Here is a 27,994-nt window from a genome sequence, read left to right as displayed (position 1 = left end):
GTGCCTTGTGTTAGGGGCTAGGGGTTGATTTGGGATTGGGCCATAGCGCCACAGTACACTATCAAGGCAATAGCCTGGGCTAGCGGGTTCATTCAGAGGGGCACCCTGCCATATGACACAATGTCACAAGACTCATGCTCCATCTGTGCTGCTCACCAGTTTCAGTCGTCACCTTCCCATCTGTCTGTCCATCCCTCTCCCTCTCATCACTCCATAATTTTCTCCCCTCTCTGCATGACTCCAATCCCTCATCTCCACTTCAAGACTATGCAAACACAGAGGGACTGTTGACCGAGAGAGATAGAAGGATACATGATCAGGAAAGACAGGGTGGTGGTAATATTCACAATGACGGCTTTGTCGTGTCCCCAAAATAGCTGCCATTGATTGGGTCTCTTTCTATCCACATTCACAATTGTCATTCTTGGGTAAGATGGAAGCTATTTCCATGTTAGATACACAAAGAAATTGAAATATATTATATGAACAGTTTATTAATTTTTGAATTGGTACCAAACATATTCAGTGATCTGTTGCTATAGAGACTGGTTTGGTTTGTCTGAACTCGGCTCGATAGGAACCAGGATTGCCTTCATTAGGGCACACCAGAGCAAACACAACACAAAACGCATTTCTTATTGGACAAGTTCGGGCAGTCTGTCCCTGTTTCCGCCCATTTTGTTCCATTTGGTGCCTCATGAATATGACCCAGTTGTTGAGAAACATCAAATAATTTATGACCTCTTACTCATCAAACAATCCTGCTTTGGGATTTCATACCTAGATGAAACAACATATACAATATAAGCTCTTTCAATACAAAACATCTGTTTAGACCCTTATTTTACATTTGATCACTTAATTTATTCATTTTATCTTGCATTACAAGCAATTTTTGCATAAAAACAGCAACTGGATGTGTAATTCCTTGGATCTGAATGGCCGGACAATGAGCAGCAAGTTTAAAGCATTCCTTCCTTTAATCTTTTTCTTCCTTGTCCCCAATAAAAGGACATCCAGCATCTCTTCAGTCATTGGTCTCAACCCCTCCCCTCTGCAGTAAATGTGCTACAACCCAACGCTCCCACTAGGTGGAGCTGTCACTCAAAAACAAATGAGGGGCGGTAACCTGTGAGGCATTACATTCATTTAAATATCCTCCCCCTTATTGACCAGCAGTACCCCTAAAATACATTTATACTAAAAATTCCCATTCCCCTACTCCCCAAATACATGATAAAATATATATTTTTTTAAATAGAACATTAAAAAAACAGTAACGTTGGCAGTGAATTCTTGGATTAATCGATGAATTCTCATTGTTCCCTGTAAAGTCCATTTTCCCATAATTCCATGCTTTGGTGAGTTTGGCTCTATCACCCCTGAGGTGACAGGTCACATGTGAGCATAACCTTTCATATGCCCTGCATAGGCATCATAGTATCTTCAGCTCCATGACGTGTGTGTGTGTGTGTGTGTTTGACGTGCATACAAGTGTGAACTGTGGAAGAGTCACATTCATGAGCCTGTTTGATCAAGAACTTGATGGCGTCACGATGGGAGAGTGTGGTTGCATTACTAACCCCATGCAACGTAAAGCGCTTTGAATTTCAATAAAGAGTTTTATAAATGCTATTACGTCCATCTTGACTACTTGTACCAGTATTGGACAATCAAAACCTTGTTTTCAAACCTTTTGGAACCAGGCGATTCCTATCTGCTGTTGTGTACATTAAACATCTTAGGACTCCTTCCGCCTACACTCTTGTTCGAGGAGTTCTGCTCCTCCTTGACTACGTGGACCTTCTCAGTAGCTCTGAGTGATTATTGCTTTTTGAGGTCGTTTTGGTTTCAGATTTTCTATTATTTTTAAATTAAATGCACTATGCATTACATCGAATCGAATGTTATTGGTTGCATACAGATATTTAGCTATATTCAGATATTATCTGGGTTGAATGCTGGAACACAGAATATTACAATTAAAAATCCCATGATGGTAGTGACTGCACATTAATGCTTAACTAGCAGTTATTCACATGACTTTAATTAAATATGTCCGTTGTTGTGTATATTACATTTGTTTAATTTGATGACTTTATTATTTCATTCCAAGTCATCATCTCATCTCTATAGAGCTGCTGCTTAAGCTGTTTGACAAAATCACTATTTTAGTAGGTCTTCACAGTAAGAGGCATGCTTTCATGACCGCTAAATACCAATACCTCACGAAGCAACTGCTCTCGGATGTATGCACTCTTGATCGCTCATTCCTCTGTCTCTTACGTTGCAGGCGTAAAAGGAACAGACCAGACAAGTAGCCGCGCAATGAATTATGGTCTTTGTAGTTAATTATCACTTTTTCTGCGCTAAACTATGAAGAACATTGGCCTGTTGGAAACTACAACTCCTTACTACATCGCACAGTTCTGGCATGACCTTATTTATCTCTATAGAAACTGCAGCGCAATGTGTGCATTGAGCAAAAAAATAAAAATTAATGGAATAAAATTCAAATAATTGAACTAAGGTCGGTCAATTAGTCGTTTTAAAACAGAAAAATAACCGACATTTTGGTTAATTGCTCAGCACCACTTCTCAGCGACATATTCCTCTCTCCATCTTGCCCCGTGTGTCTCTTCATTGGGGTTCCAGGGCTGTGGGTGGTGGGTCTCCCTCTATACTTTGCTGTGGTTGATGGCAGGCCTCTTGCCCTCGTAACCATAGAGGAAGGTGGCAGCAATGACCAGCATTGCTCCCAGGAAGAACACACTGGGGGAGAGAGAAAGAGGACGTTGTTAGAGCTTTGGCAGAAATGCAAAATCAGGGCGTTTTCACATATAAATTCAGCTCCCTTGTGCGGATGCCTTGAACAACTGCTGGTACTCTGGTCCTGGATATTGGGCAGGGACCGGTATTGGTTTAGGCCAGGATTTGTTTGCGTTTCAAATAAGCGTCATAGCGCAGATCAGGGTATCAAATCATCCAGGATCTAGATAATAGAGGCATATGTGAAAACGCCCTTGATTTATAGTTTCTTATCTCTATTTTACCCCTGAACTCTGTGGAGACGTGAACCTTTTGTCCAATATGGATCTAGCCAAATTATTTATGAAAGTGTGTTTGTGTGTACCTGGTGGGGTCGAAGTCCTTCAACCAGAAGTAGGATATGAGTGTTGACAGGATGATGGAGAGTGACGTGGCAAAGCCCTTCAGGATGTTGTCTGCATACTTAATGACTGCTGCTATGACCAACCCGCCCAGAGCCTGGAAACACACAAAGGACATGGATTTGATGGAAGACAGAATACACACAACCAGTCACACATAAAAATACACACAAATACATAGGTGGCCGTGCATGAACACACATACACTTACTTTGCCTCTCCCTCTCTTTCTCATTTACTCTTGCTTTCTCTCTCACACACACACACCTAAAGTGAATAGTCAGAATAGGCAGAGTAAAGGTTGTTATAGTATTTTTCTAAGGAGGTTCACTTCCTTGTACGCTCGCTCACCTCACTTTACAGTAAATCAAGTTTGTATGGCCTACGTCAGGGGCCGGCAACCTAAGGCACGCGTGCAAGACGGTATTTGCCTTGGCACGCGAGGGTATTTGCCTTGGCACACCAAGGCTTGGCAAGCAACCCCCACCAAATTATTATAATTTTTTTTTTTTTAAACATTGATGTATAGATATTTTTTCCTCACTTATTTTTGCCAGTTTATTTTTTAACTGAAGAAAATATTTGAAATGGAATGCAATGGTTTTGATATTGCACTGGTATTCACTGCAATGTAGTAGTTCCCAAGGTATGTCATTCCTGATTAGCCAATGGGCTTTCATGATTTTGCAGGAGTTTCATATTATTTGTTCAAGGCAAGACGACCCACCTTGCCTCTCCCGCCAAATTCAAAACCCAAGGCAGCGCTGAAGATGAGAGATTAGTTTTCACATAGCTAGCAACTAGCAAAGCCTTCTTTTGTTACTTAAAAAAGTTCAGGGCACAAAATGTCATCAGCAAAGAAAAATGTATTGCTTCTTGGACAAAGGAATATGGATTCGTTGAACTGAAGGACTGGTCTGTTTGCGACCTCTGTTGTAAAACTGTTGTTTGTTGGGCATTAAGTGTACCCCGTCCTTTTGAAACGAGACATGAGGAAAAACCTCAAGGATGAGGCGGACAAGGCTGAAGGAATCAAGAGGGCCGTGTCCAGGTATGAAAAGCAAAGCAGTGTGTTTACAAATCCACATGCAGTCAAAAATCAAGCTACAGAAAGGAGCTACAAAGTTGCACAGTGCATTGCTAAACATGGAAAACCATTTACTAATGGGGAATATATCAAGGAGGCTTTCCTCAGTAGTTCCCAGGCTTTATTTGATGGATTGCAGAACAAAGACAATCATCTCAAAGATAAAAGACATGCCTGTGTCTGCCAGAACTGTTGAAAGGCCAAGATGGTGGAAAATGTAAAGGAGCAGCAAACTATAGCTTTAAAAGATGCACCTGTTGGCCTCCCGAGTGGCGCAGCGGTCTAGGGCACTGCATCGCAGTGCTAGAGATGTCACTACATTCTCTGGTTTGACCCAGGACTATATCACAACCGGCTGTGACCGGGAGTCCCATAGGGCGGGGCACAATAGGCCCAGCGTCGTCCGGGTTAGTGGAGGGTTTGGCCGAGGGGGGGCTTTACCTGGCTCATCGCGCTCTAGCGACTCCTTGTGGCGGGCTGGGCGCCTGCAGGGTGATCCCAGGCATCAGTTGAACTGTGTTTCCTCCGAAACTTTGTGACTCAGAGCAGGTATGTGAGAAGCTGCTTTGTCTTAAACCCATGCATGGTACTACTGAAGGAGAAGATGTAGCAAGAGCCTTCACAGATCATTTTGAGAGGTGTCGATATTGAAAACACATTTGCCATTACAATTGTTAATTACCCCGCTATGGTGGGGAAACAAAGGATTCGCAAAGCTGATTGAAGATAAGATTGGCCACCCTGTGGTTAACCTCACTAGGGTAGGGGGCACTATTTTAACCTCCGGATGAAAAGCGTGCCCAAAGTAAACTGCCTGCTACTCAGGCCCAGAAGCTAGGATATGCATATAATTGGTAGATTTGGATAGAAAACACTCTAAAGTTTCCAAAACTGTTAAAATAATGTCTGTGAGTATAACATAACTGATTTGGCAGATGAAAACCTGAGAAGAATCCATCCAGGAAGTGAGATTTTAAGTAAGACCATTCTGAATGAGTGGACCCTGCAGTGTCACAGAGGTTTTTCATGCGCGCGACCGAGAGCATGCCTTTCTTGTTTTCCTTTTATATTGACAAAGCTTTTGTCCGGTTGAAATGTTATTGATTATTATGACTAAAAACAACCTGAGGATTGATTATAAACATTGTGTGACATGTTTCTACGAACTTTACTGATACTTTTCGTCTGTCTGTTGTGACTGCCTTTGAGCCTGTGGATTACTGAACAAAACGTGCTAACAAAATGTTTTTTGGATATAAAGAGGGACTTTATCGAACAAAACAAACATTTATTGAGTAAATGGGAGTCTTGTGAGTGCAGCCATATGAAGTTCATCAAAGGTAAATTATACATTTTATCACTATTTCTGACTTGTGTAACTCCTACTTGGCTGGTAACTGTTTGTAATGATTTGTCTGCTGGGCGCTTTTCTCAGATAATCGCATGGTATGCTTTCACTGTAAAGCCTTTTTGAAATCTGACACCGTGGTTGGATTAACTAGAAGTTCATTTTTTATTTGATGTACACCAAAGTGTCCAATTTCAAATAGGCTTTCAGCGAAAGCACTACAAACGATTATGTTAGGTCACCACAAAACCACAATAATCACAGCCATTTTTTCCAGCTAAAGATAGCTTCACAAAAACCAGAATAGAGATAAAATGAATCACTAACCTTCGATTATTTTCATCAGATGACACTCATAGGACTTCATGTTACATAATACATGCATGTTTTGTTTGATTAAATTCATATAAAAAAATCTGAGTTTACATTGAGGCGACTAGATTCACTAAATGCAAAAACATCAAGTGACTTTGCATAGCCCATCGTTTCAACAGAAATACTCATCATAAATATAGATGATAATACAAGTTATACCCATTGTATTATCGATATACCTCTCCTTAATGCAACCGCTATGTCAGATTTCAAAAAAACTTTACGGAAAAAGAAATGCACGATATAATCTGAGACGGCGCTCAAAAATAGCATACCACAGCTGCAAAGATGGCGTCACCATAAACACAAAAATTCATGATAAATATTCCATTACCTTTGATGATCTACATCAGAAAGCACAACAGGAATCCCAGGTCCACAATAAATGTTTGTTTTGTTCGAAAAAATCCGTTATTTATGTCCAATTGTTAGCGCGTTTGGTAAACATGTCCAAACGCTAATTCTGGTCAGCTTTATATCGGACAAAAACTTCAAAATGTGATATTACCGGCCGAAGAAACATTTCAAACTAAGTACTGAATCAATCGTTAGGATGTTTTTAACATATAGCTTCAATAAAGTTCCAACCGGAATATTCGTTCTTGTCTGCGTGAGCAATGGAACGTAGGTGACTTCCATGAAGAAAAAGCATGATCAGGAAATAGCTGCTTGATGGACACCTGACTGATTCTGCTCTCATTCTCTCCCACAACATCATAGAAGTCTCATTGAAATTTCTATTGATGGTTGACATCTAGTGGAACCCCTAGGCAGTGCAACATCATTAATAGCTCAAGTGGATTTCTTTTAGGGACTCTGGTGAATACACACAGGCTCAGATTTCTGACGTCCTGTTTTGATTTCAACTCAGGATTTTGCCTGCCAATATGAGTTCTGTTAATCTCAGACATAATTCAAACAGTTTTAGAAACTTTAGAGTGTTTTCTATCCAATACTAATAAGCAAATATCAGGAACTATGACTGAGGAGCAGGCCGTTTGATATGGGCACCTTTCATCCAAGCTACTCAATACTGCCCCTTCAGCCATAAGACGTTAAGCATATTTACAGTACCTGCAGGGCCACAACGGTCCAGGTGAGTGAGTTGTAGCCTTGGAACACTCCGGACTCCCTCACTCTCTCTCCGTCGTACACAAACACGCCAATAAGACCAAACACCAGGCCAAACAAACCTAGGAGAGGGAGAGAGATCAAATCAAAGTTTATTTGTCACATGTACAGGATATTTTTATTTAACTAGGTAAGTCAGTTAAGAACAAATTCTTATTTACAATGACGTCCCACCAAAAGGCAAAAGGCCTCCTGCGGGGACGGGGGCCTTGTAACGGGCTTCTTCCAGGGGTGAAGGAGAGGACCAAAATGCAGCGTAGCCAGTGCTCAACATGTTTAATATAATAATACGTGAACACTACAAAACAACAAACAAAATAACAAACCGTGAAAACCGAGACAGTCCTATCTGGTGCAGAACAAACACAGAGACAGGAAACAAACACCCACAAAATCCCAAAACAAAACAAGCCTCCTATATATGAGTCTCAATCAGAGACAACGACTACCATCTGCCTCTGATTGAGAACCCACACTAGGCAGACATAGAAACAGACAAACTAGACACACAACATAGAATTCCCACCCAGCTCACGTCCTGACCAACTAAACACATACAAACCAACAGAAAACAGGTCAGGAACGTGACAGGCCTGGGATTTAAAAAAATACAAAAATAAATACAATATAAATATAGGACAAAACACAAATCACAACAAGAGAGACAACCCAACACTACATAAAGAGAGACCTAAGACAACAACATAGCAAGGAAGCAAAACATGACAACACAGCATGGTATCAACACATGACAATAACATGGTAGAAACACAACATGGTAGCAGCACAAAAACATGGTACAAACATTATTTGGCAAAGTCAACAGCACAAAGGTCAATAAGGTAGAGATAACAATACAACATACAAAGCAGCCACAATTGTCAGTAAGAGTGTCAATGATTGAGTATTTGAATGAAGAGATTGAGATAAAACTGTCCAATTTGAGTGCTTGTTGCAGCTCGTTCCAGTCGCTAGCTGCAGCGAACTGAAAAGAGGAGTGACCCAGGGATGTGTGCGCTTTGGGGACCTTTAACAGAATGTGACTGGCAGAACGGGTGTTGTATGTGGAAGATGAGGGCTGCAGTAGATATCTCAGATAGGGGGGAGTGAGGCCTAAGAGGGTTTTAATAAATAAGCATCAACCAGTGGGTCTTGCGACAGGTATACAGAGATGACCAGTTTACAGAGGAGTATAGAGTGCAGTGATGTGTCCTATAAGGAGCATTGGTGGCAAATCTGATGGCCGAATGGTAAAGAAAGTCTAGCCGCTCGAGAGCAGCCTTACCTGCCGATCTATAAATTATGACTCCGTAATCTAGCATGGGTAGGATGGTCATCTGAATCAGGGTTAGTTTGGCAGCTGGGGTGAAAGAGGAGTGATTACGATAGAGGAAAACAAGTCTAGATTTAACTTTAGCCTGCAGCTTTGATATGTGCTGAGAGAAGGACAGTGCACCGTCTAGCCATACTCCCAAGTACTTGTATGAGGTCAACCTCAAGCTCTAAACCCTCAGAGGTAGCAATAACACCTGTGGGAAGAGGGGCATTATTCTTACCAAACCACATGACCTTTGTTTTGGAGGTGTTCAGAACAAGGTTAAGGGTAGAGAAAGCTTGTTTGACACTAAGAAAGCTTTGTTGTATAGCATTTAACACAAAATCTGGGGAGGGGCCAGCTGAGTATAAGACTGTATCATCTGCATATAAATGGATGAGAGAGCTTCCTACTGCCTGAGCTATGTTGTTGATGTAAATTGAGAAGAGTGTGGGGCCTAGGATTGAGCCTTGGGGTACTCCCTTGGTGGCAGGCAGTGATTGAGACAGCCAATTTTCTGACTTTATACACTGCACTCTTTGAGAGAGGTAGTTAGCAAACCAGGCCAAAGACCTCTCAGAGACACTAATACTCCTTAGCTGGCCCACAAGAATGGAATGGTCTACCGTATCAAAATCTTTGGCCAAGTAAATAAAAATAGCAGCACAATATTGCTTAGAATCAAGGGCAATGGTGACATCATTGAGGACCTTTAAGGTTGCAGTGACACATCCATAATCTGAGCTGAAACCAGATTGCATACCAGAGAGAATACTATAGACATCAAGAAAGCCAGTTAGTTGATTATTGACAAGTTTCTCCAACACTTTTGATAAACAAGGCAAAATAGAAATAGGCCTATAACAGTTAGGATCAGCTTTATCTCCCCTTAAATAAAGGACGAAATGCTTACTTGCAAGCTCTTACTCAACAATACAGTATTCAATATAAAAAACGAAAGATATCGAAAAGTGTCTTAAAAAGAGTATAGAATCAATAATACTAAGTCAGGTAAAATACACACAAGGAAAAAAATAGAATATACACTATATACCAGTACCAATATCAATGTGCATAATATCTACTGTTAATAGCTACATGATTTAAATTACAAGGGCTATGGGATGGTGCCTCCAACCTAATGTTGCTATATTGTTGTGTGAATACATTGGGTTTAAATGAAGTCAATGATTTGTACATTTCTGAGGAGCTATAAAACTCACTTGATTACATGGACCATAAAATATAATGGTATGTTCTCTATAGAGAAAGTGGAAAAAGATTTACACATACCAAGAGCCAGAAAGACAGTGTGAAGTACGTATCAATGAAACAAACATGCACACACAACGAGACACACACACAACGAGACACACACACAACGAGACACACACACACACACACACACACACACACACACACACACACACACACACACACACACACACACACACACACACACACACACACACACACACACACACCAGTGATACTGACCTAACTGGATGTTGCGGACCCATACACTCTGTTTGGTCTCTTTGAGGATCTTCTCAAAGTAGACTCCAGCGAAGCCACTGGAGAAGCAGGCTATCAGTACGGCTATCACACCTACTAACTGGGAGCCTGCAGACAGAGGCGTCGAAGATGGTCCACCCAGAGACTCTGTAGGCCACTGTGGAGACAAACACGCAGAACATCAACAACATTCAGTATGTAACATCCACAAACAAGGATGTGGAGTATGGTTGCAAAATTCTGGAAACTTTTCATGGAGATCATGTTACCACTGATTTATGCAAATGATTCGGAAAATCCTGTGAACTCGAGAAAAGTTTAGACTTCTGCCTCCCTGGATACATGACTAATCTGACAAAAACACATCCAAACAGATCAACCAATTAGATTTGGTATGAATGAGAAGTTATTGACATGTGGGGTGTGTTTAATCTTGTCACCTGTACGAGAGCGATACCAGTCATGAGGATGAGCAGAGATAGCCATTGGTAGAGCCCCAGTCTCTTCCCCAGCATGGACACCGAAAACAGGGCTGTGGTCAGGATTTTCAGCTGGTACGTCACCTGGTTGGGGACAATATCGATTTAAATTCCTGCCAGTCAAAACTGGTCATGAAATGCAGTGTGGGGTCCCTCAGGGGTCCATTCTTGGTCCACTTTTGTTCCCCTTATACATGTTGCCATACACAAGCGCACACGTCACGTCTCTCACCTGGTAGGTAGCAGCGTCCAGGTTGGACAGGGCGACATAAAGCAGGTTGTTCTGGAGTGTGTAGATTCCTGATGGGATGGCCAGCTTCAACGTCTCCATGGGCTTGTTGAGAATCTCTTCATTCAGCACACGATTCAATGCCCGCACACTGAAGCCTGACAGAAAGAGTAACAAAGATTTAACACCCATACACTGAATCCTAAGAACGAGATAGAGACAAAGAGACTGTAGCATAGATACTATAGATAGACAAAAATACTATTTTCTTTGTTGTCATTGTCTATCCATTCACTGTGTCACAGACAGAAAGCCAGGCGGACGGACAGCCAGATCGACCACTATACTCACTGTGGTCGTAGAAGACGAGCAGCAGGCAGGTGAGGATCTTGAGCAGCTCGGCCGAAACCACGGCGGAGGAGGCTAGGTAGCGCGGCCCCTCGCCCAGCAGTGTGCGCGAGTACCTCATAGTGAGCACCAACGAGGTGGTCTGCAGCACCAGCACTCCCAGGGACACGTACTTCAGCCGCCACTGGGACTGGGAGGTTGACGGCAACGACATGGAGACGTGGCAGGACGCCTCCTCAGAGCCAGGGGGCGAGGCCAGAGGGGACAACCCTGGGTTAAGCTGTGGGAGAGATGGACAGTGAGACAGGCTGTGGGACAGAAATACAGGACAGTGAGGACACAGGCTGGGTTAGGCTGGAAAGCGGCTATTTAACACGCGCAATTCCTTGAAAATTATAAATAAAAGTTCTGAATTTTTATAGCATTTCGAAAATAAGTTTTGTTATAGTTCAAGACAGTTAGGTGGAATACTACGAGACCGTTTTGTTTGTTTCGAGAAGAAGTGCTCCCAACCGTTACCAACTGATTGATTCGATTAGGTATGGTTTTGCATCAATATCCAATGGAAAAATGTTGCTGAGAAGTCAAGCTGCCAAATACATATTTGCAGGGAACATTGTGCAATTTGGGTTGATTAACAATCACTTGCATTTAGGCCTTACACAGTAAGCACATGCATAATCTATGCAGGAATCTAACCCACAATAAAACATGATGAACACCAAAAAAGAGCTTGCTATTAGAAATGGAGGACAGACTATCCTGGGTGCCAGACTGTTTCTGCTCTTCTTTCCAACTCCTTAGGGAATTGTCATGCTATGGTTGGCTTGACAATGACAAAGGAGTAGACAAAACACAAAACAGATTATTAGCATACTTGAAATACCAGTATGCGCGGCATGCCAACTCAAACATGCATACAGTAAGTACTATAACATTCAGTCTCATCTGTGTACAGTGGTCAAAAGACAAAAGAAGAAGAACGGTGAGCAAAAATCCCAGAACCACACAGGGGGACCTAGTGAATGACCTGCGAATGACCGTAGTGTGAGTAACACACTACGCCGCCAGGGACTCAAATCCTGCAGTGCCAGACGTGTCCCCCTGCTTAAGCCAGTACATGTCCAGGCCCGTCTGAAGTTTGCTAGAGAGCATTTGGATGATCCAGAAGAAGATTGGGAGAATGTCATATGGTCAGATGAAACCAAAATAAAACTTTTTGGTAAAAACTCAACTCGTCGTGTTTGGAGGATAAAGAATGCTGAGTTGCATCCAAAGAACAGCATACATACTGTGAAGCATGGGGGTGGAAACATCATGCTTTGGGGCTGTTTTTCCGCAAAGGGACCAGGACGACTGATCCGTGTAAAGGAAAGAATGAATGGGGCCATGTATCGTGAGATTTTGAGTGAAAACCTCCTTCCATCAGCAAGGGCATTGAAGATGAAACGTGGCTGGGTCTTTCAGCATGACAATGATCCCAAACACACCGCCCGGGCAACGAAGGAGTGGCTTCGTAAGAAGCATTTCAAGGTCCTGGAGTGGCCTAGCCAGTCTCCAGATCTCAACCCCATAGAAAATCTTTGGAGGGAGTTGAAAGTCCGTGTTGCCCAGCAACAGCCCCAAAACCTCACTGCTCTAGAGGAGATCTGCATGGAGGAATGTGCCAAAATACCAGCAACAGTGTGTGAAAACCTTGTGAAGACTTACAGAAAACGTTTGACCTCTGTCATTGCCAACAAAGGGTATATAACAAAGTATTGAGAAACTTTTGTTATTGACCAAATAGTTATTTTCCACCATAATTTGCAAATAAATTCATTAAAAATCCTACAATGTGATTTTCTGGATTTATTTTTCTCGTTTTGTCTGTCATAGTTGAAGTGTACCTATGATGAAAATTACAGGCCTCTCTCATCTTTTTAAGTGGGAGAACTTGCACAATTGGTGGCTGACTAAATACTTTTTTGCCCCACTGTATATAAATACAATGATAGACTTCTGGGCATTTCCACGGCAACAGAATGACACACTGAGACTCAGATTTTTTTTAATGATAAAAGTATGCCAAACAAGAACCATTGATTGCAAAGCTAAACCATACAACTGATACTTTTACAAAAACACATTTACTCGGGAAAAAAAACTACGCAGATGTGAAGTTTGGTAACAGAATGACGGTCAAATCTCCCTCAGTTTTTAACGTGACCATGTTTTCCAAAAACTCTTAAATATCTACTCCAAATGAACATTGAAAAGATGTCTCACAGATCACAGTACAGCATATTTCCGTACAGTAAAGTACAGTACTGTGCTGTCCAAACTAGTGAAACAGATGTCTATGATCGGTTCAGAGTTGGACTGACAAAATGTCAACTTTTCCTTTGTCAGTTGGTGCTCAGTGGGTGAGAGGGGTGGTTACATAAAAAAAGGGGGGGCCTCACGGGTAGGTGTCACAAAGAGCAGGGAGAGGTGACATTAACTGGGGAAAGAGAAGAGAGAGAGGGGGAGGGGTTGTCCAGACTCACACTTGCTTTGACCACCAGATGACAGAAAGAGAAAGAGAACAGTTATGAGCTGAACATAACAGTAATAGTATTACAGTAGAAGGGAGGACAGAAAGAGAACAGTTATGAGCTGAACATAACAGTAATAATATTACAGTGGAAGGGAGGACAGTAGCAAGTGACCAAACGTGACTTGTGATTACCATGAATTCCCATTGTAGCCAATTCAGTCATTCTGTTACTGATTTCTTGGTCATTCTGTTATTACACATTTTAAATCACTTCATAGATCATACACCAAATTATCAGTAAAAACACTATAACTATTTGGTAGGTCTACCTTTACATGTTACTTATGTGAACTTTTCATTATCCTCCCTGAAAAAAATATGTGGGTTTTTGGTAACAGACGCAGAAGGCAAAATCTCTAAAACTTACAGAAGGCAAATAAGGGCCCTGGTATAGTGTTGCCTCTGGGGGAGTGGTGCCAGGAAAATGACATCTCCATCAACGTCAAGTTTGGACACACCTACTCATTCAACAGTTGTTCTTTGTTTTTACTATTTTCTACATTGTAGAATAATAGTGAAGACATCAAAACTATGAAATAACACATATTGAATCATGTAGTAACCAAAAAAGTGTTAAACATATCCAAATATATTTTAGATTCTTCAAAGTAGCCACCCTTTACCTGGACGACAGCTATGCACAATCTTGGCATTCTCTCAACCAGCTTCATCAGTTAGTCACCTGGAATGCATTTCAATTAATAGGTGTGCCTTGTCAAAAGTTAATTTGTGGAATTTCTTTCCTTCTTAATGTGTTTGAGCCAAATCAGTTGTGTTTTGACAAGGTAGGGGTGGCATAGAGAAGATGAGTAGGTGTGTCCAAACTTTTGACTGGTACTGTACCTTCATACCGCCCTTGTACCATGCGGTATTACAGACACAAGGGGCATTATTTCTTTCCAAATGTAATTTTATCTGTAGAAAAATAGTAATGATAATAATAATAAAAATATTAATTTGACGCACAAAAAAATGTAGACAACAGAGATCTCGATCCAGGAGGGGATTGATGGTCTCTGCTGTAACCAACAATCTTAAACGACTACCCCATCTCTGTACACCACACATACAGATAATTGCAAGGTCCCTCAATCAAGCAGTGAATGTCAAGCACAGATTCAAGACCAGGGAGGTTTTCCAATGGGTCGCAAAGAAGGGTACCTATTGGTATATAATTTTGGGGTATTTCAGCGGGATTTCAACAGAAATCCAGATAACAATCACCACAAGGTGAATAGCTTATGTCTGAAATGGAAACGGCCACAGAAACATACTAGCCTCCATCTGAAATAGAAAGCGTTATATTGCCTACCATGACTAAACTGAACTTTATGCACACACCAACCAAGACCTACAAGAAAAGACCAATGTGCTTCATTCGCTAACACGCCTAAAGCATGAAACACTGAGAATCGCACTGCCGATAGGTACTTAGTGGTGCGCGGGTCAGTTGTTTGTTCACCCGCACCAGCGCGCAATTGCTAACAACCCATCTGTAACCGCCCGACTATATGTGATAGTGAAAATCTGAGGACTGCACCCAACCCTAACCAGCAAATATAGAATATGTGATATAGGCTACAGTCAAAGACTGCAGAAATATTTTTTGACAGGTGGTGCAGGATCATTTCTTTGCCCGATTTAGATTTCTGCTTACAATTTCCAACATTTTCGTAGGCTATTTGTTAGTCAACTTGATACATGTAGCTTCTCCTTTGTCATTATATCCCAGCTAGCAGTGGACCTGGGCCGATTCCGGCTGAGAGTCGGGGCACTCGGCTGAGAGTCAGACTCGGCCGATGTCATGTGGTCCGAGTGTGCGCTGCATTCTGCAGTATTACTTATGGCTAGGATGTGGGGATTGAGCTCGGGCCGATTCCGGTGAGAGTTACTTGGGTCCTCGGGCCGATTCCGGTGAGAGTTACTTGGGTCCTCGGGCCGATTCCGGTGAGAGTTACTTGGGTCCTCGGGCCGATTCCGGTGAGAGTTACTTGGGTCCTCGGGCCGATTCCGGTGAGAGTTACTTGGGTCCTCGGGCCGATTCCGGTGAGAGTTACTTGGGTCCTCGGGCCGATTCCGGTGAGTTACTTGGGTCCTCAGGCCGATTGGGGCTACTCTCTGGCAGGTAATTACACGGGCTACTTTATATAATAAACATTTCATAATTTTTCCATATTTTCTCAATGTTTCTGTGATCAAAAAATACAATTAACATTTAACTAAAATTCTTTAAGAGTCCTGTGTAGTACTTTAGTATTTTGAAACTTTGTGCAAGGCAATTAATGAGCGTTAAAAACTTTGCGGACGGAGCCTCCCGAGTGGCGCAGCTATGGAAACATACGCAGCGGTCTAACACGCTACTCAAACTGGACGCGTCGAGTGTGCGAGCGCTGCAAAATCAATGTACACATACATGTTATTCAATCATTGCACCCACATTGCTTGTGCACGCCAACGAGCGTCTTCGTTGCCAGGCGCTAAAATAGAAGTTGCTTCTATTTTTGACGCCGAACGCGATGCAAGTTCTGCCTCTCCCATCTCCTCATTGGCTTTTAGAAGCATATACCCACGTGCCATCTCCTCATTGGTTACACCCACGTGGGTGATTGAAAGATGAACTGAGGTCGGTTGTACACCTTATTATGAAATGCCAATCGCCATATAAAGTCCAAAGAAGAAGAATCCTGGAAGGAGGAGAGATGACTATAAACGATTCGGTTGACCGTTTTATGTGTGGAGTAATTGTCGGAGTAGAGGACCTTGTGCATTTCAGGTAAAATAACAACTCAATGTCTATATCCCAGGATAAATTAGCTAGCAACAGCAAGCTAGCTAGCTAAATAGGACAAATTAGCTACCAACTGCAAGCTAGCTAACTAAATTGCTATACATATTTAATGCTTTTCAACCTGTCCCCAAATTAATATAATTGGTTCAGAGTTTTGATATTTAAACCTGCGTGTCGTGACAGCATTTGGTATGGGGGGGGACAAATCAATTTGTGCACGCGTCCGGTTTGGGCATGGTGTTAAGACACTGCATCGTAGTGCAAACTGTATTGCTACAGATGCTGGTTCGAGACCCGTGCCGTTCACGACTGGGAGACCCAAAAAGCGACGCACAATTAACCCCGCGTCGTCCGAGTTAGGGGAGGGTTTGGCATGCAGGGATTTCCTTCTCCTATTGCGCTGTAGCTACTCCTGTGGCAGGCTAGGTGCAAGCACGCTGACACAGTCACCAGGTGTATGGTGTTTTCTCTGACACAAAATGTTTTTTTTTGTGGATGGGTATAATTAGTATGTATAAAATGTATAATAGTAACATTTAAAATTACTAAATCGGGTAATTTTGTATACATTTATTTAAATTTGCATCTGGCCGCTTCCGGGGGGATTCTGGTAAGATGCCGGCAAAGTTGGCTGAATTCCGGTAGACGGAAACGGCCCAATGTAATATCTGGGCAGTCATTCATTTTGATTCCGGGCCGAGTCCGACACGGGCCGATTCCGGGCCGATTCAATCAGTTCCAGTCCCCTGAAAGAGGGCCGCTTCTGGGCTGATTCCTCATTGCTAGCTGGGATGTTGGCCTAGAAGATTAAATAAACCCTTGCTCAACAGAATAATGTAATAGATTGAATTCATTCTTTCTATCTAGTTGGCATCTGTAAAGTTCTCTGTCATCTTTCGCGAAGCAAAGAAGTTTAGGGACTGGGGGGGGGGGGGGGGGGGGATTATAATGTAAAGATTTTCTGTGCAAAATGTCCAGATGACATCAGTTTGACCCGTTGTAAGGAAAAAGAAATCTGTGAAAATGACCCAACGTGTTTCTGATAAGATTTCAGAATCGCAATGCTCATCATTGGCCAGCAACTTGACTTTGATCCAATCAGAGAGCCCGAACACCCACATGGGGGAGCCAGCTGGAGTGACAACAAAAAGGGGAAAAAAAGGGCATTTTCTCGGTGCATCCATGGTTAAATGTCATGAGAGAGTCACACTTCATATGCAATGTAGACTATGGGATGGTAGCTAGCTAAGTGCACAGATGTAATTCACACACACTAAATACTTCTCCCAAGCCAGCTAATCACTGTAGCTAGTATTGATATTGTTAAATCCTAATGATTTAGTTTCCATGAAATAGCTGTCTATGTTAGCTGCCGAGTTAGCTAGCAAAGTACACTAACTAACTACACGCTGTGCTAGCTAGTGAATATGCTAATATTCGCTAGATAGCTAAGCATTTGGCTATGGGCTACTGGCAGTACAGGATTACGGACAGTCAATTAAATAGTTTCTTTGTCATCTTGCTAGGTAGACATCTAGTTGTGGCCATCTGGCTACGATCAACAAGGGCTTTCTACAAAATAGCAACATTAGCAGAGCTAGCTAACATTTGTGATGGGGGGGGGGGGGAGAAGAAAAAAAATCTATAGTTACATATCAGGATATTATTTTTGACGATATATTGTATCGACAAAATCAAATATTATTTTTGCGCTAGTTGGCTGTACCTGCACCAAAAGTTCAGTATTTTTCCTTCATAGCTTGTTCTCAATCTTCTTTTTAAACAGGGAGCCAATTTGTTTTCAGCACTTATTTCCATGACTCATGATCAAAACTTGGCTATCTCTTATCCCTCTGCAGCAGACATTTGGTGAGCAATATGTTTGGAACATCGAATCGCAATAAAAACACAGTATTGAACCGCAATACATATAGTATCGGCACCTAAGTATCATAATAATATCGTATCGTTCAGTCCCTGGTAATTCTCTGCAATAGCTAATATTGGAATCCAGAACATAAGCAACACACACAGACTTGCATTGCCAAACAAAGGTACTGCCACCTTCTGGTTTGGAGTATTTTAACACGGCTGAATGGCTGACGACTTCAAGGTCTTTGCTGTGTGAACACAAAAGAGTACTGTCGGCAGGCAAATGTTTGACAATCCTACCGGTGTGTCTTGAGCTATAACTTGTTCCACGAAAAACTCCCCAAACCTTTCCTGAGCAACTCTCATAACCTTAGGCTACTGTTGGCCCCACCTAGGAACATCCAATCCTGAGCTAATACCCCTCCCTCAACCACCAATCAATAAAACAAGACAAACCATAGAAGGACGGTTGAGGAGGCAACGTGGCTCCTGGAGGTAGAGTCAGCTGTGTCACCTTGGCCAGCTAGAGAAGAGATTTGAGCAGAGGAGAGAGGCAGGCTGCCACTCCTTCCCATGTGCCTAGCGCTCAGTGACTGGTGAGCCGGATGGGAGAAGGATATTCAGTGGTGTTGCAAGAGCTATGTCAAAATCCTGTAAGGGCAGGGCCTCGGTCGTGGACTGTAAGTTGTTTACGCATGCTGACTGGGCCAGCTGTAAGCACACTCACAAGCAGGCACTGTTTTTAACTCTGTTACCCATAGTCCTAGTTTATTCAGGCTCCCCTGTCTCAACCCACCACTACAATGTCACCAAGCAAGACTGTCAGGCTTCGGGTTTCTTTTGAGTGCATTCAGGGGACTTAATTTCAAGTGATGAAGGTCGACTGACCGAAAGCTTAGCAACTATTAAAATAAATGTGCATCTGACTGGAAGTGTGCAGAGACTTTGTTGTTTTTCAGGTTTTGCATTTCCCATCAGGACCTACGCTAATCGGATTTGTGTGTGTGGTAGATTTAGCCTATTAAGGGCAAAAATGTTACCACTGATACACTACATGGCCAAAGGTATGTGGACACCTGCTCTTCGAAACATCTCAAAAATCATGGGCATTCATATGGAGTTGGTCCCCCCTTTTCTGCTATAACAGCATCCATTCTTCTAGGAAGGCTTTCCACTAGATGGAACATTGCTGAGGTTGGGCACTGATGTTGGGCGATTAGGCCTGGTTTGCAGTCGGCGTTCCAATTAATCCCAAAGGTGTTCGATAGGGTTAAGGTCAGGGCTCTGTGCAGGCCAGTCAAGTTCTTCCACACCGATTTCAACAAACCATTTATGTATGGACCTCACTTTGTGCACGGGGGCATCGTCATGCTGAAACAGGAAAGGGCCTTCCCCAAACTGTTGCCACAAAGTTCGAATCACAGATCGTCTAGAATATAATTGTATGCTGTAGCGTTATTTCCCCTTCACTGAAACTAAGGGGCCTAGCTCGAACCATGAAAAACAGCCCCAGACCATTATTCCTTCTCCACCAAACTTTACAGTTGGCACTATGTATTCGGGCAGGTAGCATTCTCCTGGAATCCGCCAAACCCAGATTCAGCCGTCGGACTGCCAGGTGGTGAAGCGTGATTCATCACTCCAGAGAACACGTTTTACTGCTCCGGAGTACAACAACGGCGAATTGTACACCATACCAACCAATGCTTGGCATTGCGCATGGTGATCTTAGGCTTGTGTGCAGCTCCTCGGCCATGGAAATCCATTTCATGAAGCTCCTGACAAACATTTAATGTGCTAACGTTGCTTCCAGAGGCAGTTTGGAACTCGGTAGTGAGTTGTTGCAACCGAGGACAGAAGATTTTCACACGCTACGCTCTTCAGGACTCGGAGGCCACGTTCTGTGAGCTTGTGACCTACCACTTCATGGCTGAGCCGTTGGTGCTCCTAGACGTTTCCACTTCACAATACCAGACCTTACAGTTGACCGAGGCAGATCTAGCAGGGCAGAAATTTGACAAACTGATTTGTTGGAAAGGTGGCATCCTATGCCGGTGCCACATTGAAAAGGTCACTGAGCTCTTCAGTACGGGCCATTCTACTGCCAATGTTTGTCTATGGAGATTGCATGGCTGTGTGCTCAATTTTATACACTCGTCAGCAACTAATTTGAAGGCGTATCCACATACTTTTGGCCATGTAGTGTATATGCAAATGAGGGAAACGAGTGCTCAACTATTTGTAAATCATCTCAGTTAAGTCTCACTCTCACTAAGCACAGTTGTGTGGGCTAAGTAATCTCCAGTTTAACTGCACACAACAGCCACTGGAACGTCATCTGGGAGAGAAACTGCAATTTCTTAAGTAAATATTAGTTGGGCCTACTTTGTAGCATAAAATGGAAAATAAATGTGTACATGCTCTAATATTAGTGAGTAGGTAACGTAGGTGCAGGGAGCAAGTCGGGCTAACGGTGAGAGAGCAGAGTGGTGACGAGGCAACGACACAGTGGCCCCATTATGTAGACACTCTACAGCTGCTGCTAGTGGGGAGTGGCCACATAATCCCTCTCTGTGTGTGTATACCGGGAAGGGGTGTAGGGATGTCAAATCACTGGGTAGCAAGAAAGCCGACCTTCACACACGCATATGCACACGCAGTCATCCTAACACACACACACACCACTCTGCCTTCTTAAGAACCAGACCTGGGTTCAAATACTATATGAATTACTTTCACAAACATTTTGAAGTGCATTCAGAAAATACTCAGACCCGTTGACTTCTTCCACATTTTGTTACGTTACAGCCTTATTCTAAAATGGATTTAAAAAAATGTATTTCAACAACCTACACACAATACCCTATAATGACAAAGCAAAAACAGGTTTTTAGAAATGTTTGCAAATGTATAAACTGAAATATCACATTTACATAAGTATTCAGGTCGGCAGGTTGCCTAGTGGTAAGAGTGTTAGGCCAGTAAGCGAAAGGTTGCTAGATCGAATCACCAAGCTGACAAGGTAAAAATCTGTTGTTCTGCCCCTGAACAAGGCAGTTAACCCACTGTTCCTAGGCCGTCACTGTAAATAAGAATATGTTCTTAACTGACTTACCTGTTTAAATAAAAAAATGCAGACCCTTTTCTCAATACTTTGTTGAAGCACCATTGGCAGCGATTACAACCTAGAGTCTTATTGGGTATGACGCTACAAGTTTGGCACACCTGTATTTGGAGAGTTTCTCCCATTCTTCTCTGCGGATCCTCTCAAGCTCTGTCAGGTTGGATGGGGAATGTCGCTGCACAGCTATTTTCCGGTCTCTCCAGAGATGTTAGATCTGGTTCAAGTTCGGGCTTTGGCTGGGCCACTCAAGGACATTCAGAGACTTGTCCTGAAGCCACTCCTGCGTTGTCTTGGCTGTGTGCTTAGGGTTGTTGTCCTGTTGGAAGGTGAACCTTCACCCCAGTCTGAGGTCCTGAGCGCTCTGGAGATGGTTTTCATCAAGGGTCTCTCCGTACTTTGCTCCGTTCATCTTTCCCTTGATCCCAGTCCCTGCTGCGGAAAAACATCCCCACAGCATGATGCTGCCACCACCATGCCTCACCAGACCAGAGAATCGTGTTTCTCATGGTCTGGGAGTCCTTTAGCTATTTACTGAGGAGTGGCTTCTGTCTGGCCACTCTTCCTTAAAGGCCTGATTGGTGGAGTGCTGCAGAGATGGTTGTCCTTCTGGAAGGTTCTCCCATCTCCACAGAGGACCTCTGGAGCTTTGTCAGAGTGACCTTCGAGTTCTTGGTCACCTCCCTAACCAAGGCCCTTCTCCCCCAATTGATCAGTTAGGCTGGGAGGACAGCTCTAGGAAGAGTCTTGGTGGTTCCAAACTTCTTCCAACTGAGAATGATGGAGGCCTTTGATGGAGTGCCTTTCCAAATCATGTCCAATCAATTGAATTTACCACAGGTGGACTTTAATCACATTTTAGACCCATCAAGGATGATCAATAGAAAAAGGATACACCTGAGCTCAATTTCGAGTGTCATAGCAAAGGGTCTGAATACTTATGTAAATAAGGTATTTCTATTTATTATTTTTAATACATTTGTAAAAATGTCTAAAAACCTGTTTTCGCTTTGTCATTATGGGGTATTGTGTGTAGATTGATGAGGAAAAACATTTATTTAATCAATTTTAGGATCAGGCTGTAACCTAACAAAATGTGGAAAAAGGGATGGGGTCTGAATACTTTCCGAATGCACTGTAAGTATTTAGATATTTAACGTTATTGAAATCTTGTACTTAAACCTTATTATTTGTAATTACATTTGTCATATACCATTTAAAGCTGGAATCCTTAAAGAAAAATTCCACCCCAAAACTATATTTTGGTATTTTTTTCATTAGTCCATTGTTGACATAAAGTTTTCAAGATATGTAACTTTCGAAAAAGAGAAATCATTCCCGTAGGATACATTTTGCGTCATATGATGCATAAAGCTTCATACAGGGATGACTTCTGTTTTTTGAAAGTAAAGGCAGGGGAGAGCAACTGCGCCCTCGCTTCGGGGATTTCAAGTTGAAGGCAGACCGCGGTACTGCAGGCATTGTTTCCATAAAACAGGATGCCCCATTATAGTGATTGGGAAAATGGTGATCTTCATGGTCAATATTCTTGGATATATATATATTTTTTTTAAACATCAAACACAATCATGGTAAACAATAATTGCTTCTATTTCACCAGATGTATGTCCTTGAACCGATTACTTTAAAACCACACACAGACTAAGTTAGGCCGTCATTGTAAATAAGATTTTGTTCTTAACTGAATTACCTAGTTAAATAAAACAAAGTTAATAGAATAATTGAGTTGCTAATGTCAGCAGTACCTCAGTCGGCCTTCAACTTGAGATACTCAATGAGAGGGGGAGCACTGAGCTAAACTGTAAAATCACTTCCTATAGCTCAAACTGCGCATGTGATGGTTCCAAAAACTCCTCCATGTAGCAAGATGGTGACATGCTAAAATGACACTTCCTGGTCTTCAAATGCCCCACTGAGTATTCCAAAAGGAAACAATTGGGTGTGACTTCATCGATGGCTTCATACATATTTTTTTTACAGTCTATGAGTAAAGGCGAGGCACCTCCCGTTGGCGGCATTCAGTTTCATTCTCCATGCCAAAACTCACAATTTGCTCACTCCTACCAATTGATGCAAGATGGCGCTACCCATACCTGTTTCTATTCCCCTTTAAAAGTCCCATCAGGTAGCCTGATTTTAGATGTGTCCATGTAAACAGGGTTCTTATGGAAATCGTCCTTCTTGCAAAGCATGTAAACGTTTCAAACCAACTATGATATTAATCTGACTAACCACAATAATCGTGTTACTGTGTGCATGTAACCGTACTCATGTTGCAGATACAACAGTAGGCTTCTTGCTGGCGTGCGAATCTTGACATATACACGTGTTTAGAATTACAGTAAACACTTGAATAGAGTCGCAACATACCTGTAGTAGTAGAGGTGAGTAGGGGGAAATACTTATGATGAAGACAATTTATTCAAATAACTGTCTCTCTCTCTCACTGACCCACTCTTTCGACTGGTCTTACAGACTTCTGGCAGAAATAAATAGTCTAAATGGCAGAGATGCTGATGTCAAGACATTCATTCCTGGAATGTGGGGTTTCTTTCTCAGCACTTCTCTTTGTACATCTGGCTGAAACCTTCCTCCACAAACTATCAACATGTTTCAGTTTACTTTTCCCTAACAGAGGTTTAGAAACTCTGTGCCTGAGCGGAGTTCCCTCCTCCGTTTTTCAGGGGAAACGTAAATTCGGTTGAAAATACTTTATCCCTAAAAAAAGGTGAAACCAGAGTGGTATACTACGAAATAAGCTAGATCTACTCAGTCTTTTATGAAGCTAGCCGGCTTCAGTTAGCTTCACATTCCAGTTCATGCTTCATCTGTGCTACGGAGGTCAATTAGCTTCACATTCCAGGTCAGGCTTCATCCGTTCTACGATGGTGGATATTGCTTGTCCGCCTGCTGCTAACTCTAGTAGGGGACACGCCCTTTTCGCGCCATTTCGCCCGTTGCTGGGCGAAGCTAAACATCATGGTGGACGTAGATTTCAGCGCGCATACGGTTACGCTAGTGATGTGTGGTTCGCGAACGATTCGTTCTTTTTGAACGACTCTTTTTACTGACTCAAGAGTCATGATTCGTCTTTCTGAGTGACTCGTTCATTTCAGTCATCTGTTTGACCAGCTGGCTGACCGCAATTAATTCTACAGCAGATTATTATGCGCTCCTCCTGCTCAGCGCAAAATAGTAACTGTACATGGAGTGTCTGAAAGTGGGAGGTCAACAGCGACAGGCGTTACACCAGTGCTATGTAATTGGTTAGATGGTTTTAATTTCTTAACACGTTTTTGTTGGTCAGTTCCAGACCGTGTGAAACAAGCTAAAAGGCACTATTCTTGATAGAGAATCATACTGTTCCATTTGAATGTTAACAAAACACACATAACAAACACCTCACTTAAACTAAAAGGAATGTTGACGTTAGTCTACCAGTTTTTCATTTATTACCAATCAATCTTAATTATTAGGCCTATAACTCATTATGATGTCCCTTCGGCTGTCATCTGTTGTGTTTTGTGAATAAGGGTCATTATAATTACTCTTGTAAAATTGGGCAGCAAACAGCCTACCGGTTTTTCATTTACCAATAAATCTATGTTTGATTATTAGTTAAGACTTAAACGAACAAGTATTGTAGTTAACTGTAACGACTCATAGTTACAATGTAATAACATGTACCTGGTAGTAGTTGCAGTCTGTAATTACAGAAGTGTAACAACTAATGCTTGTTATCATGCTTGTTACAAATGGGCAGGTTTCCACTAAATTCAATGACTTAGTGTTTTGCTTCTTCTCAGCTGCATCCGATTCATTATTCAATCATGTAACCTTGTAATGTTGAACATTATCACTTTTGGATGTGACGCAATGGTGCAATAATTTATTTATCCCAGGAATTATAGCATGTCAAGGAATTAAGGCTTAATGTCTGCCCATCTGTGCAACACGCTCGAAATAACGATGACCTTGAACATCCTGACCAGTTGCATCACTGCCGGGTACGGCAATTGCTCGGCCTCTGACCGCAAGGCACTTCAGAGGGTAGTGCGTACGGCCCAATACATCACTGGGGCAAAGCTGCCTGCCATCCAGGACCTCTACACCAGGCGGTGTCAGAGGAAGGCCCTAAAAATTGTCAAAGACCCCAGCCACCCAAGTGGCAAGCGTTACCGGAGTGCCAAGTCTAGGACAAAAAGGCTTCTCAACAGTTTTTACCCCCAAGCCATAAGACTTCTGAACAACCTCCTTGCTTGTTCTGCCAACTCAACTCACAAGTGTCCTATTGGAAACATCAAGGTGTGGTCTATCTTGGATTAGTTGTAAACATCTTTGGTGGTGGGGATGGTGCCAGGTTTCCTCCAGATGTGACTCAATCTTGGTTTCATCAGTTCAATCTTGGTTTCATCAGACCAGAGGATCTTGTTTCTCATGGTCTGAGAGTCCTTTAGCATCTGGCCACTCTACCATAAACTCTACCATAAAAGCCTGATTGGTGGAGTGCTGCAAAGATGGTTGTCCTTCTGGAAGGTTCTCCTGTCTCCACAGATGAACTCATGAGCTTTTTTCAGCGTGATCAACGGGTTCTTTGTCACCTCCCTGACCAAGTCCATTCTCCACCAATTGCTCAGTTTGGCCGGACGGCCAGCTTTAAGAAGAGTCTTGGTGGTTCCAAACTTCAATGCTGCAGACATTTTTTGGTACCCTTCCCCACATCTGTGCCTCGATGTAACAGTATAACATTAGTACGTCCCTTCGCCCCGGGCGCGAACCAGGGACCTTCTGCACACATCAACAACGGTCACCCACGCAGCATCGTTACCCATCACTCCACAAAGGCCACGGCCCTTGCAGAGCAAGGGGCAACACTACATCTAGGTTTCAGAGCAAGTGACGTAACTGATTGAAACGCTACTAGCGCGTACCCGCTAACTAGCTAGCCATTTCACATCCGTTACACTCACCCCCCTTTCAACCTCCTCCTTTTCCGCAGCAACCAGTGATCCGGGTCAACAGCATCAATGTAACAGTATAACTTTAGTACGTCCCCTCGCCCCGACCTCGGGCGCGAACCAGGGACCCTCTGCACACATCAACAACAGTCACCCACGAAGCATCGTTACCCATCGCTCCACAAAATCCGCGGCCTTGGGGCGAGGGGACTGTTTAAAGTTATACTGTTACATTGATGCTGTTGACCCGGATCACTGGTTGCTGCGGAAAAGGAGGAGGTTGAAAGGGGGGTGAGTGTAACGGATGTGAAATGGCTAGCTAGTTAGCGGGTACGCGCTAGTAGCGTTTCAATCAGTTACGTCACTTGCTCTGAAACCTAGATGTAGGGTTTCCCCTTGCTCTGCAAGGGCCGCGGCTTTTGTGGAGCGATGGGTAACGATGCTTCGTGGTTTCAGAGCAAGTGACGTAACTGATTGAAACGCTACTAGCGCGTACCCGCTAACTAGCTAGCCATTTCACATCCGTTACATCGACACAATCCTGTCTCATAGCTCTACGGACAATTCCTTTGACCTCATGGCTTGGTTTTTGCTCTGACATGCACTGTCAATTGTGGAGCCTTATATAGACTGGTGTGTGCCTTTCCAAATCATGTCAAATCAATTGAATTTACCACAGATGGACTCCAATTTAGTTGTAGAAACATCTCAAGGATGATCAATGGAAACAGGATGCACCTGAGTTCAATTTTGAGTCTCATAGCAAAGCGTCTGAATACTTATGTAAACAAGGTATTTTAGTTTTTTATTTGTAATACATTTTCAAACATTTCTTAAAATCGGTTTTCGCTTTGTCATTATGGGGTATTTGTGTGTAGATTGATGAGACTTGTTTTTATTTAATACATTTTAGAATAAGGCTGTAATGTAAGAAAATGTGGAAAAAATCAAGGGGCCTGAATTCTTTTGAAATAGCTAAATCCTGTGTAACACCTAGTAACTACATTGTATTTATACAGATATAACATGTGCTCTGTGATGTACTAGTGTGTTTATTCTCCCACTTGGATGGCGCGTCCATAAGCTTTAAATTGAGGGCCAGGTTGTGAGGATGGGTGATGTACTGTAAAGTACACATTAATTACAAGTAAGTACTCCTCAAGATACACAGGATTCAGCTAGTTAAAATTAAATGTAACACCTAGTAACTACATTGTACTTATGTAGATATTTCATGTACTCTGGTGTTCTAGTGTCTTTATTTTTCACTTGGAATGGCGCTTTCAGAAGCTGACAATTAGATTCTCAGGATGAGTAACGTACTTTGCAGGTACACTATAATTACAAGTAAGTACCCCTCAAGATCTACTGAATTTGAACTAGCTAAATCCCGTGTAACAACTAGTAATTACATTGTACTTATGTGGATATTGCATGTACTCAATGGTGTACTAGTGTGTTTATTCTCACAGTTGGATGGCGCTTCCAGAAATGTAAAAAATGAGGGCCAGGATGTCTGGATGGGTATAAGTACACATTAGTTACAAGTAAGTACCCCACAAGACACACTTCATTTTAATTAGTAATTACAACTAGTGATTACATTGTACTTAGGCAAACATTAAATGTACTATGCTTTGAAATAGTATCTTAATCCTC

General features: G+C 42.5%; 1 protein-coding gene across 2 annotated transcripts; it reads right to left on the bottom strand.

Annotated features, from left to right (window-relative positions):
- Positions 1 to 476: 476 nt before the first annotated feature.
- On the bottom strand, positions 477 to 24,490 carry LOC129814198 (UDP-N-acetylglucosamine transporter-like). Of its 2 annotated transcripts, none has more exons than XM_055867147.1 (8): positions 23,748 to 24,490; positions 11,001 to 11,277; positions 10,653 to 10,807; positions 10,382 to 10,504; positions 9,924 to 10,098; positions 7,055 to 7,173; positions 3,134 to 3,267; positions 477 to 2,772 (listed from the first exon to the last, which is right to left on the bottom strand). In XM_055867147.1, exons 2-8 carry the CDS (start codon positions 11,209 to 11,211, stop codon positions 2,679 to 2,681), a joined length of 1,011 nt encoding a protein of 336 aa, XP_055723122.1. In that variant the 5' UTR covers positions 11,212 to 11,277; positions 23,748 to 24,490; the 3' UTR covers positions 477 to 2,678. The 2 variants fall into 2 exon arrangements, with proteins under 2 accessions (XP_055723122.1, XP_055723121.1); XM_055867146.1 differs by lacking the exon at positions 23,748 to 24,490 and adding an exon at positions 18,692 to 21,054.
- Positions 24,491 to 27,994: the final 3,504 nt, after the last annotated feature.

This window comes from Salvelinus fontinalis, chromosome 17 (assembly GCF_029448725.1).
Source record: "Salvelinus fontinalis isolate EN_2023a chromosome 17, ASM2944872v1, whole genome shotgun sequence".
Taxonomy (NCBI): Eukaryota; Metazoa; Chordata; class Actinopteri; order Salmoniformes; family Salmonidae; genus Salvelinus; species Salvelinus fontinalis.
Note: the sequence above shows the minus strand (reverse complement) of the source record. Positions and strands in the feature narration are given on the sequence as shown.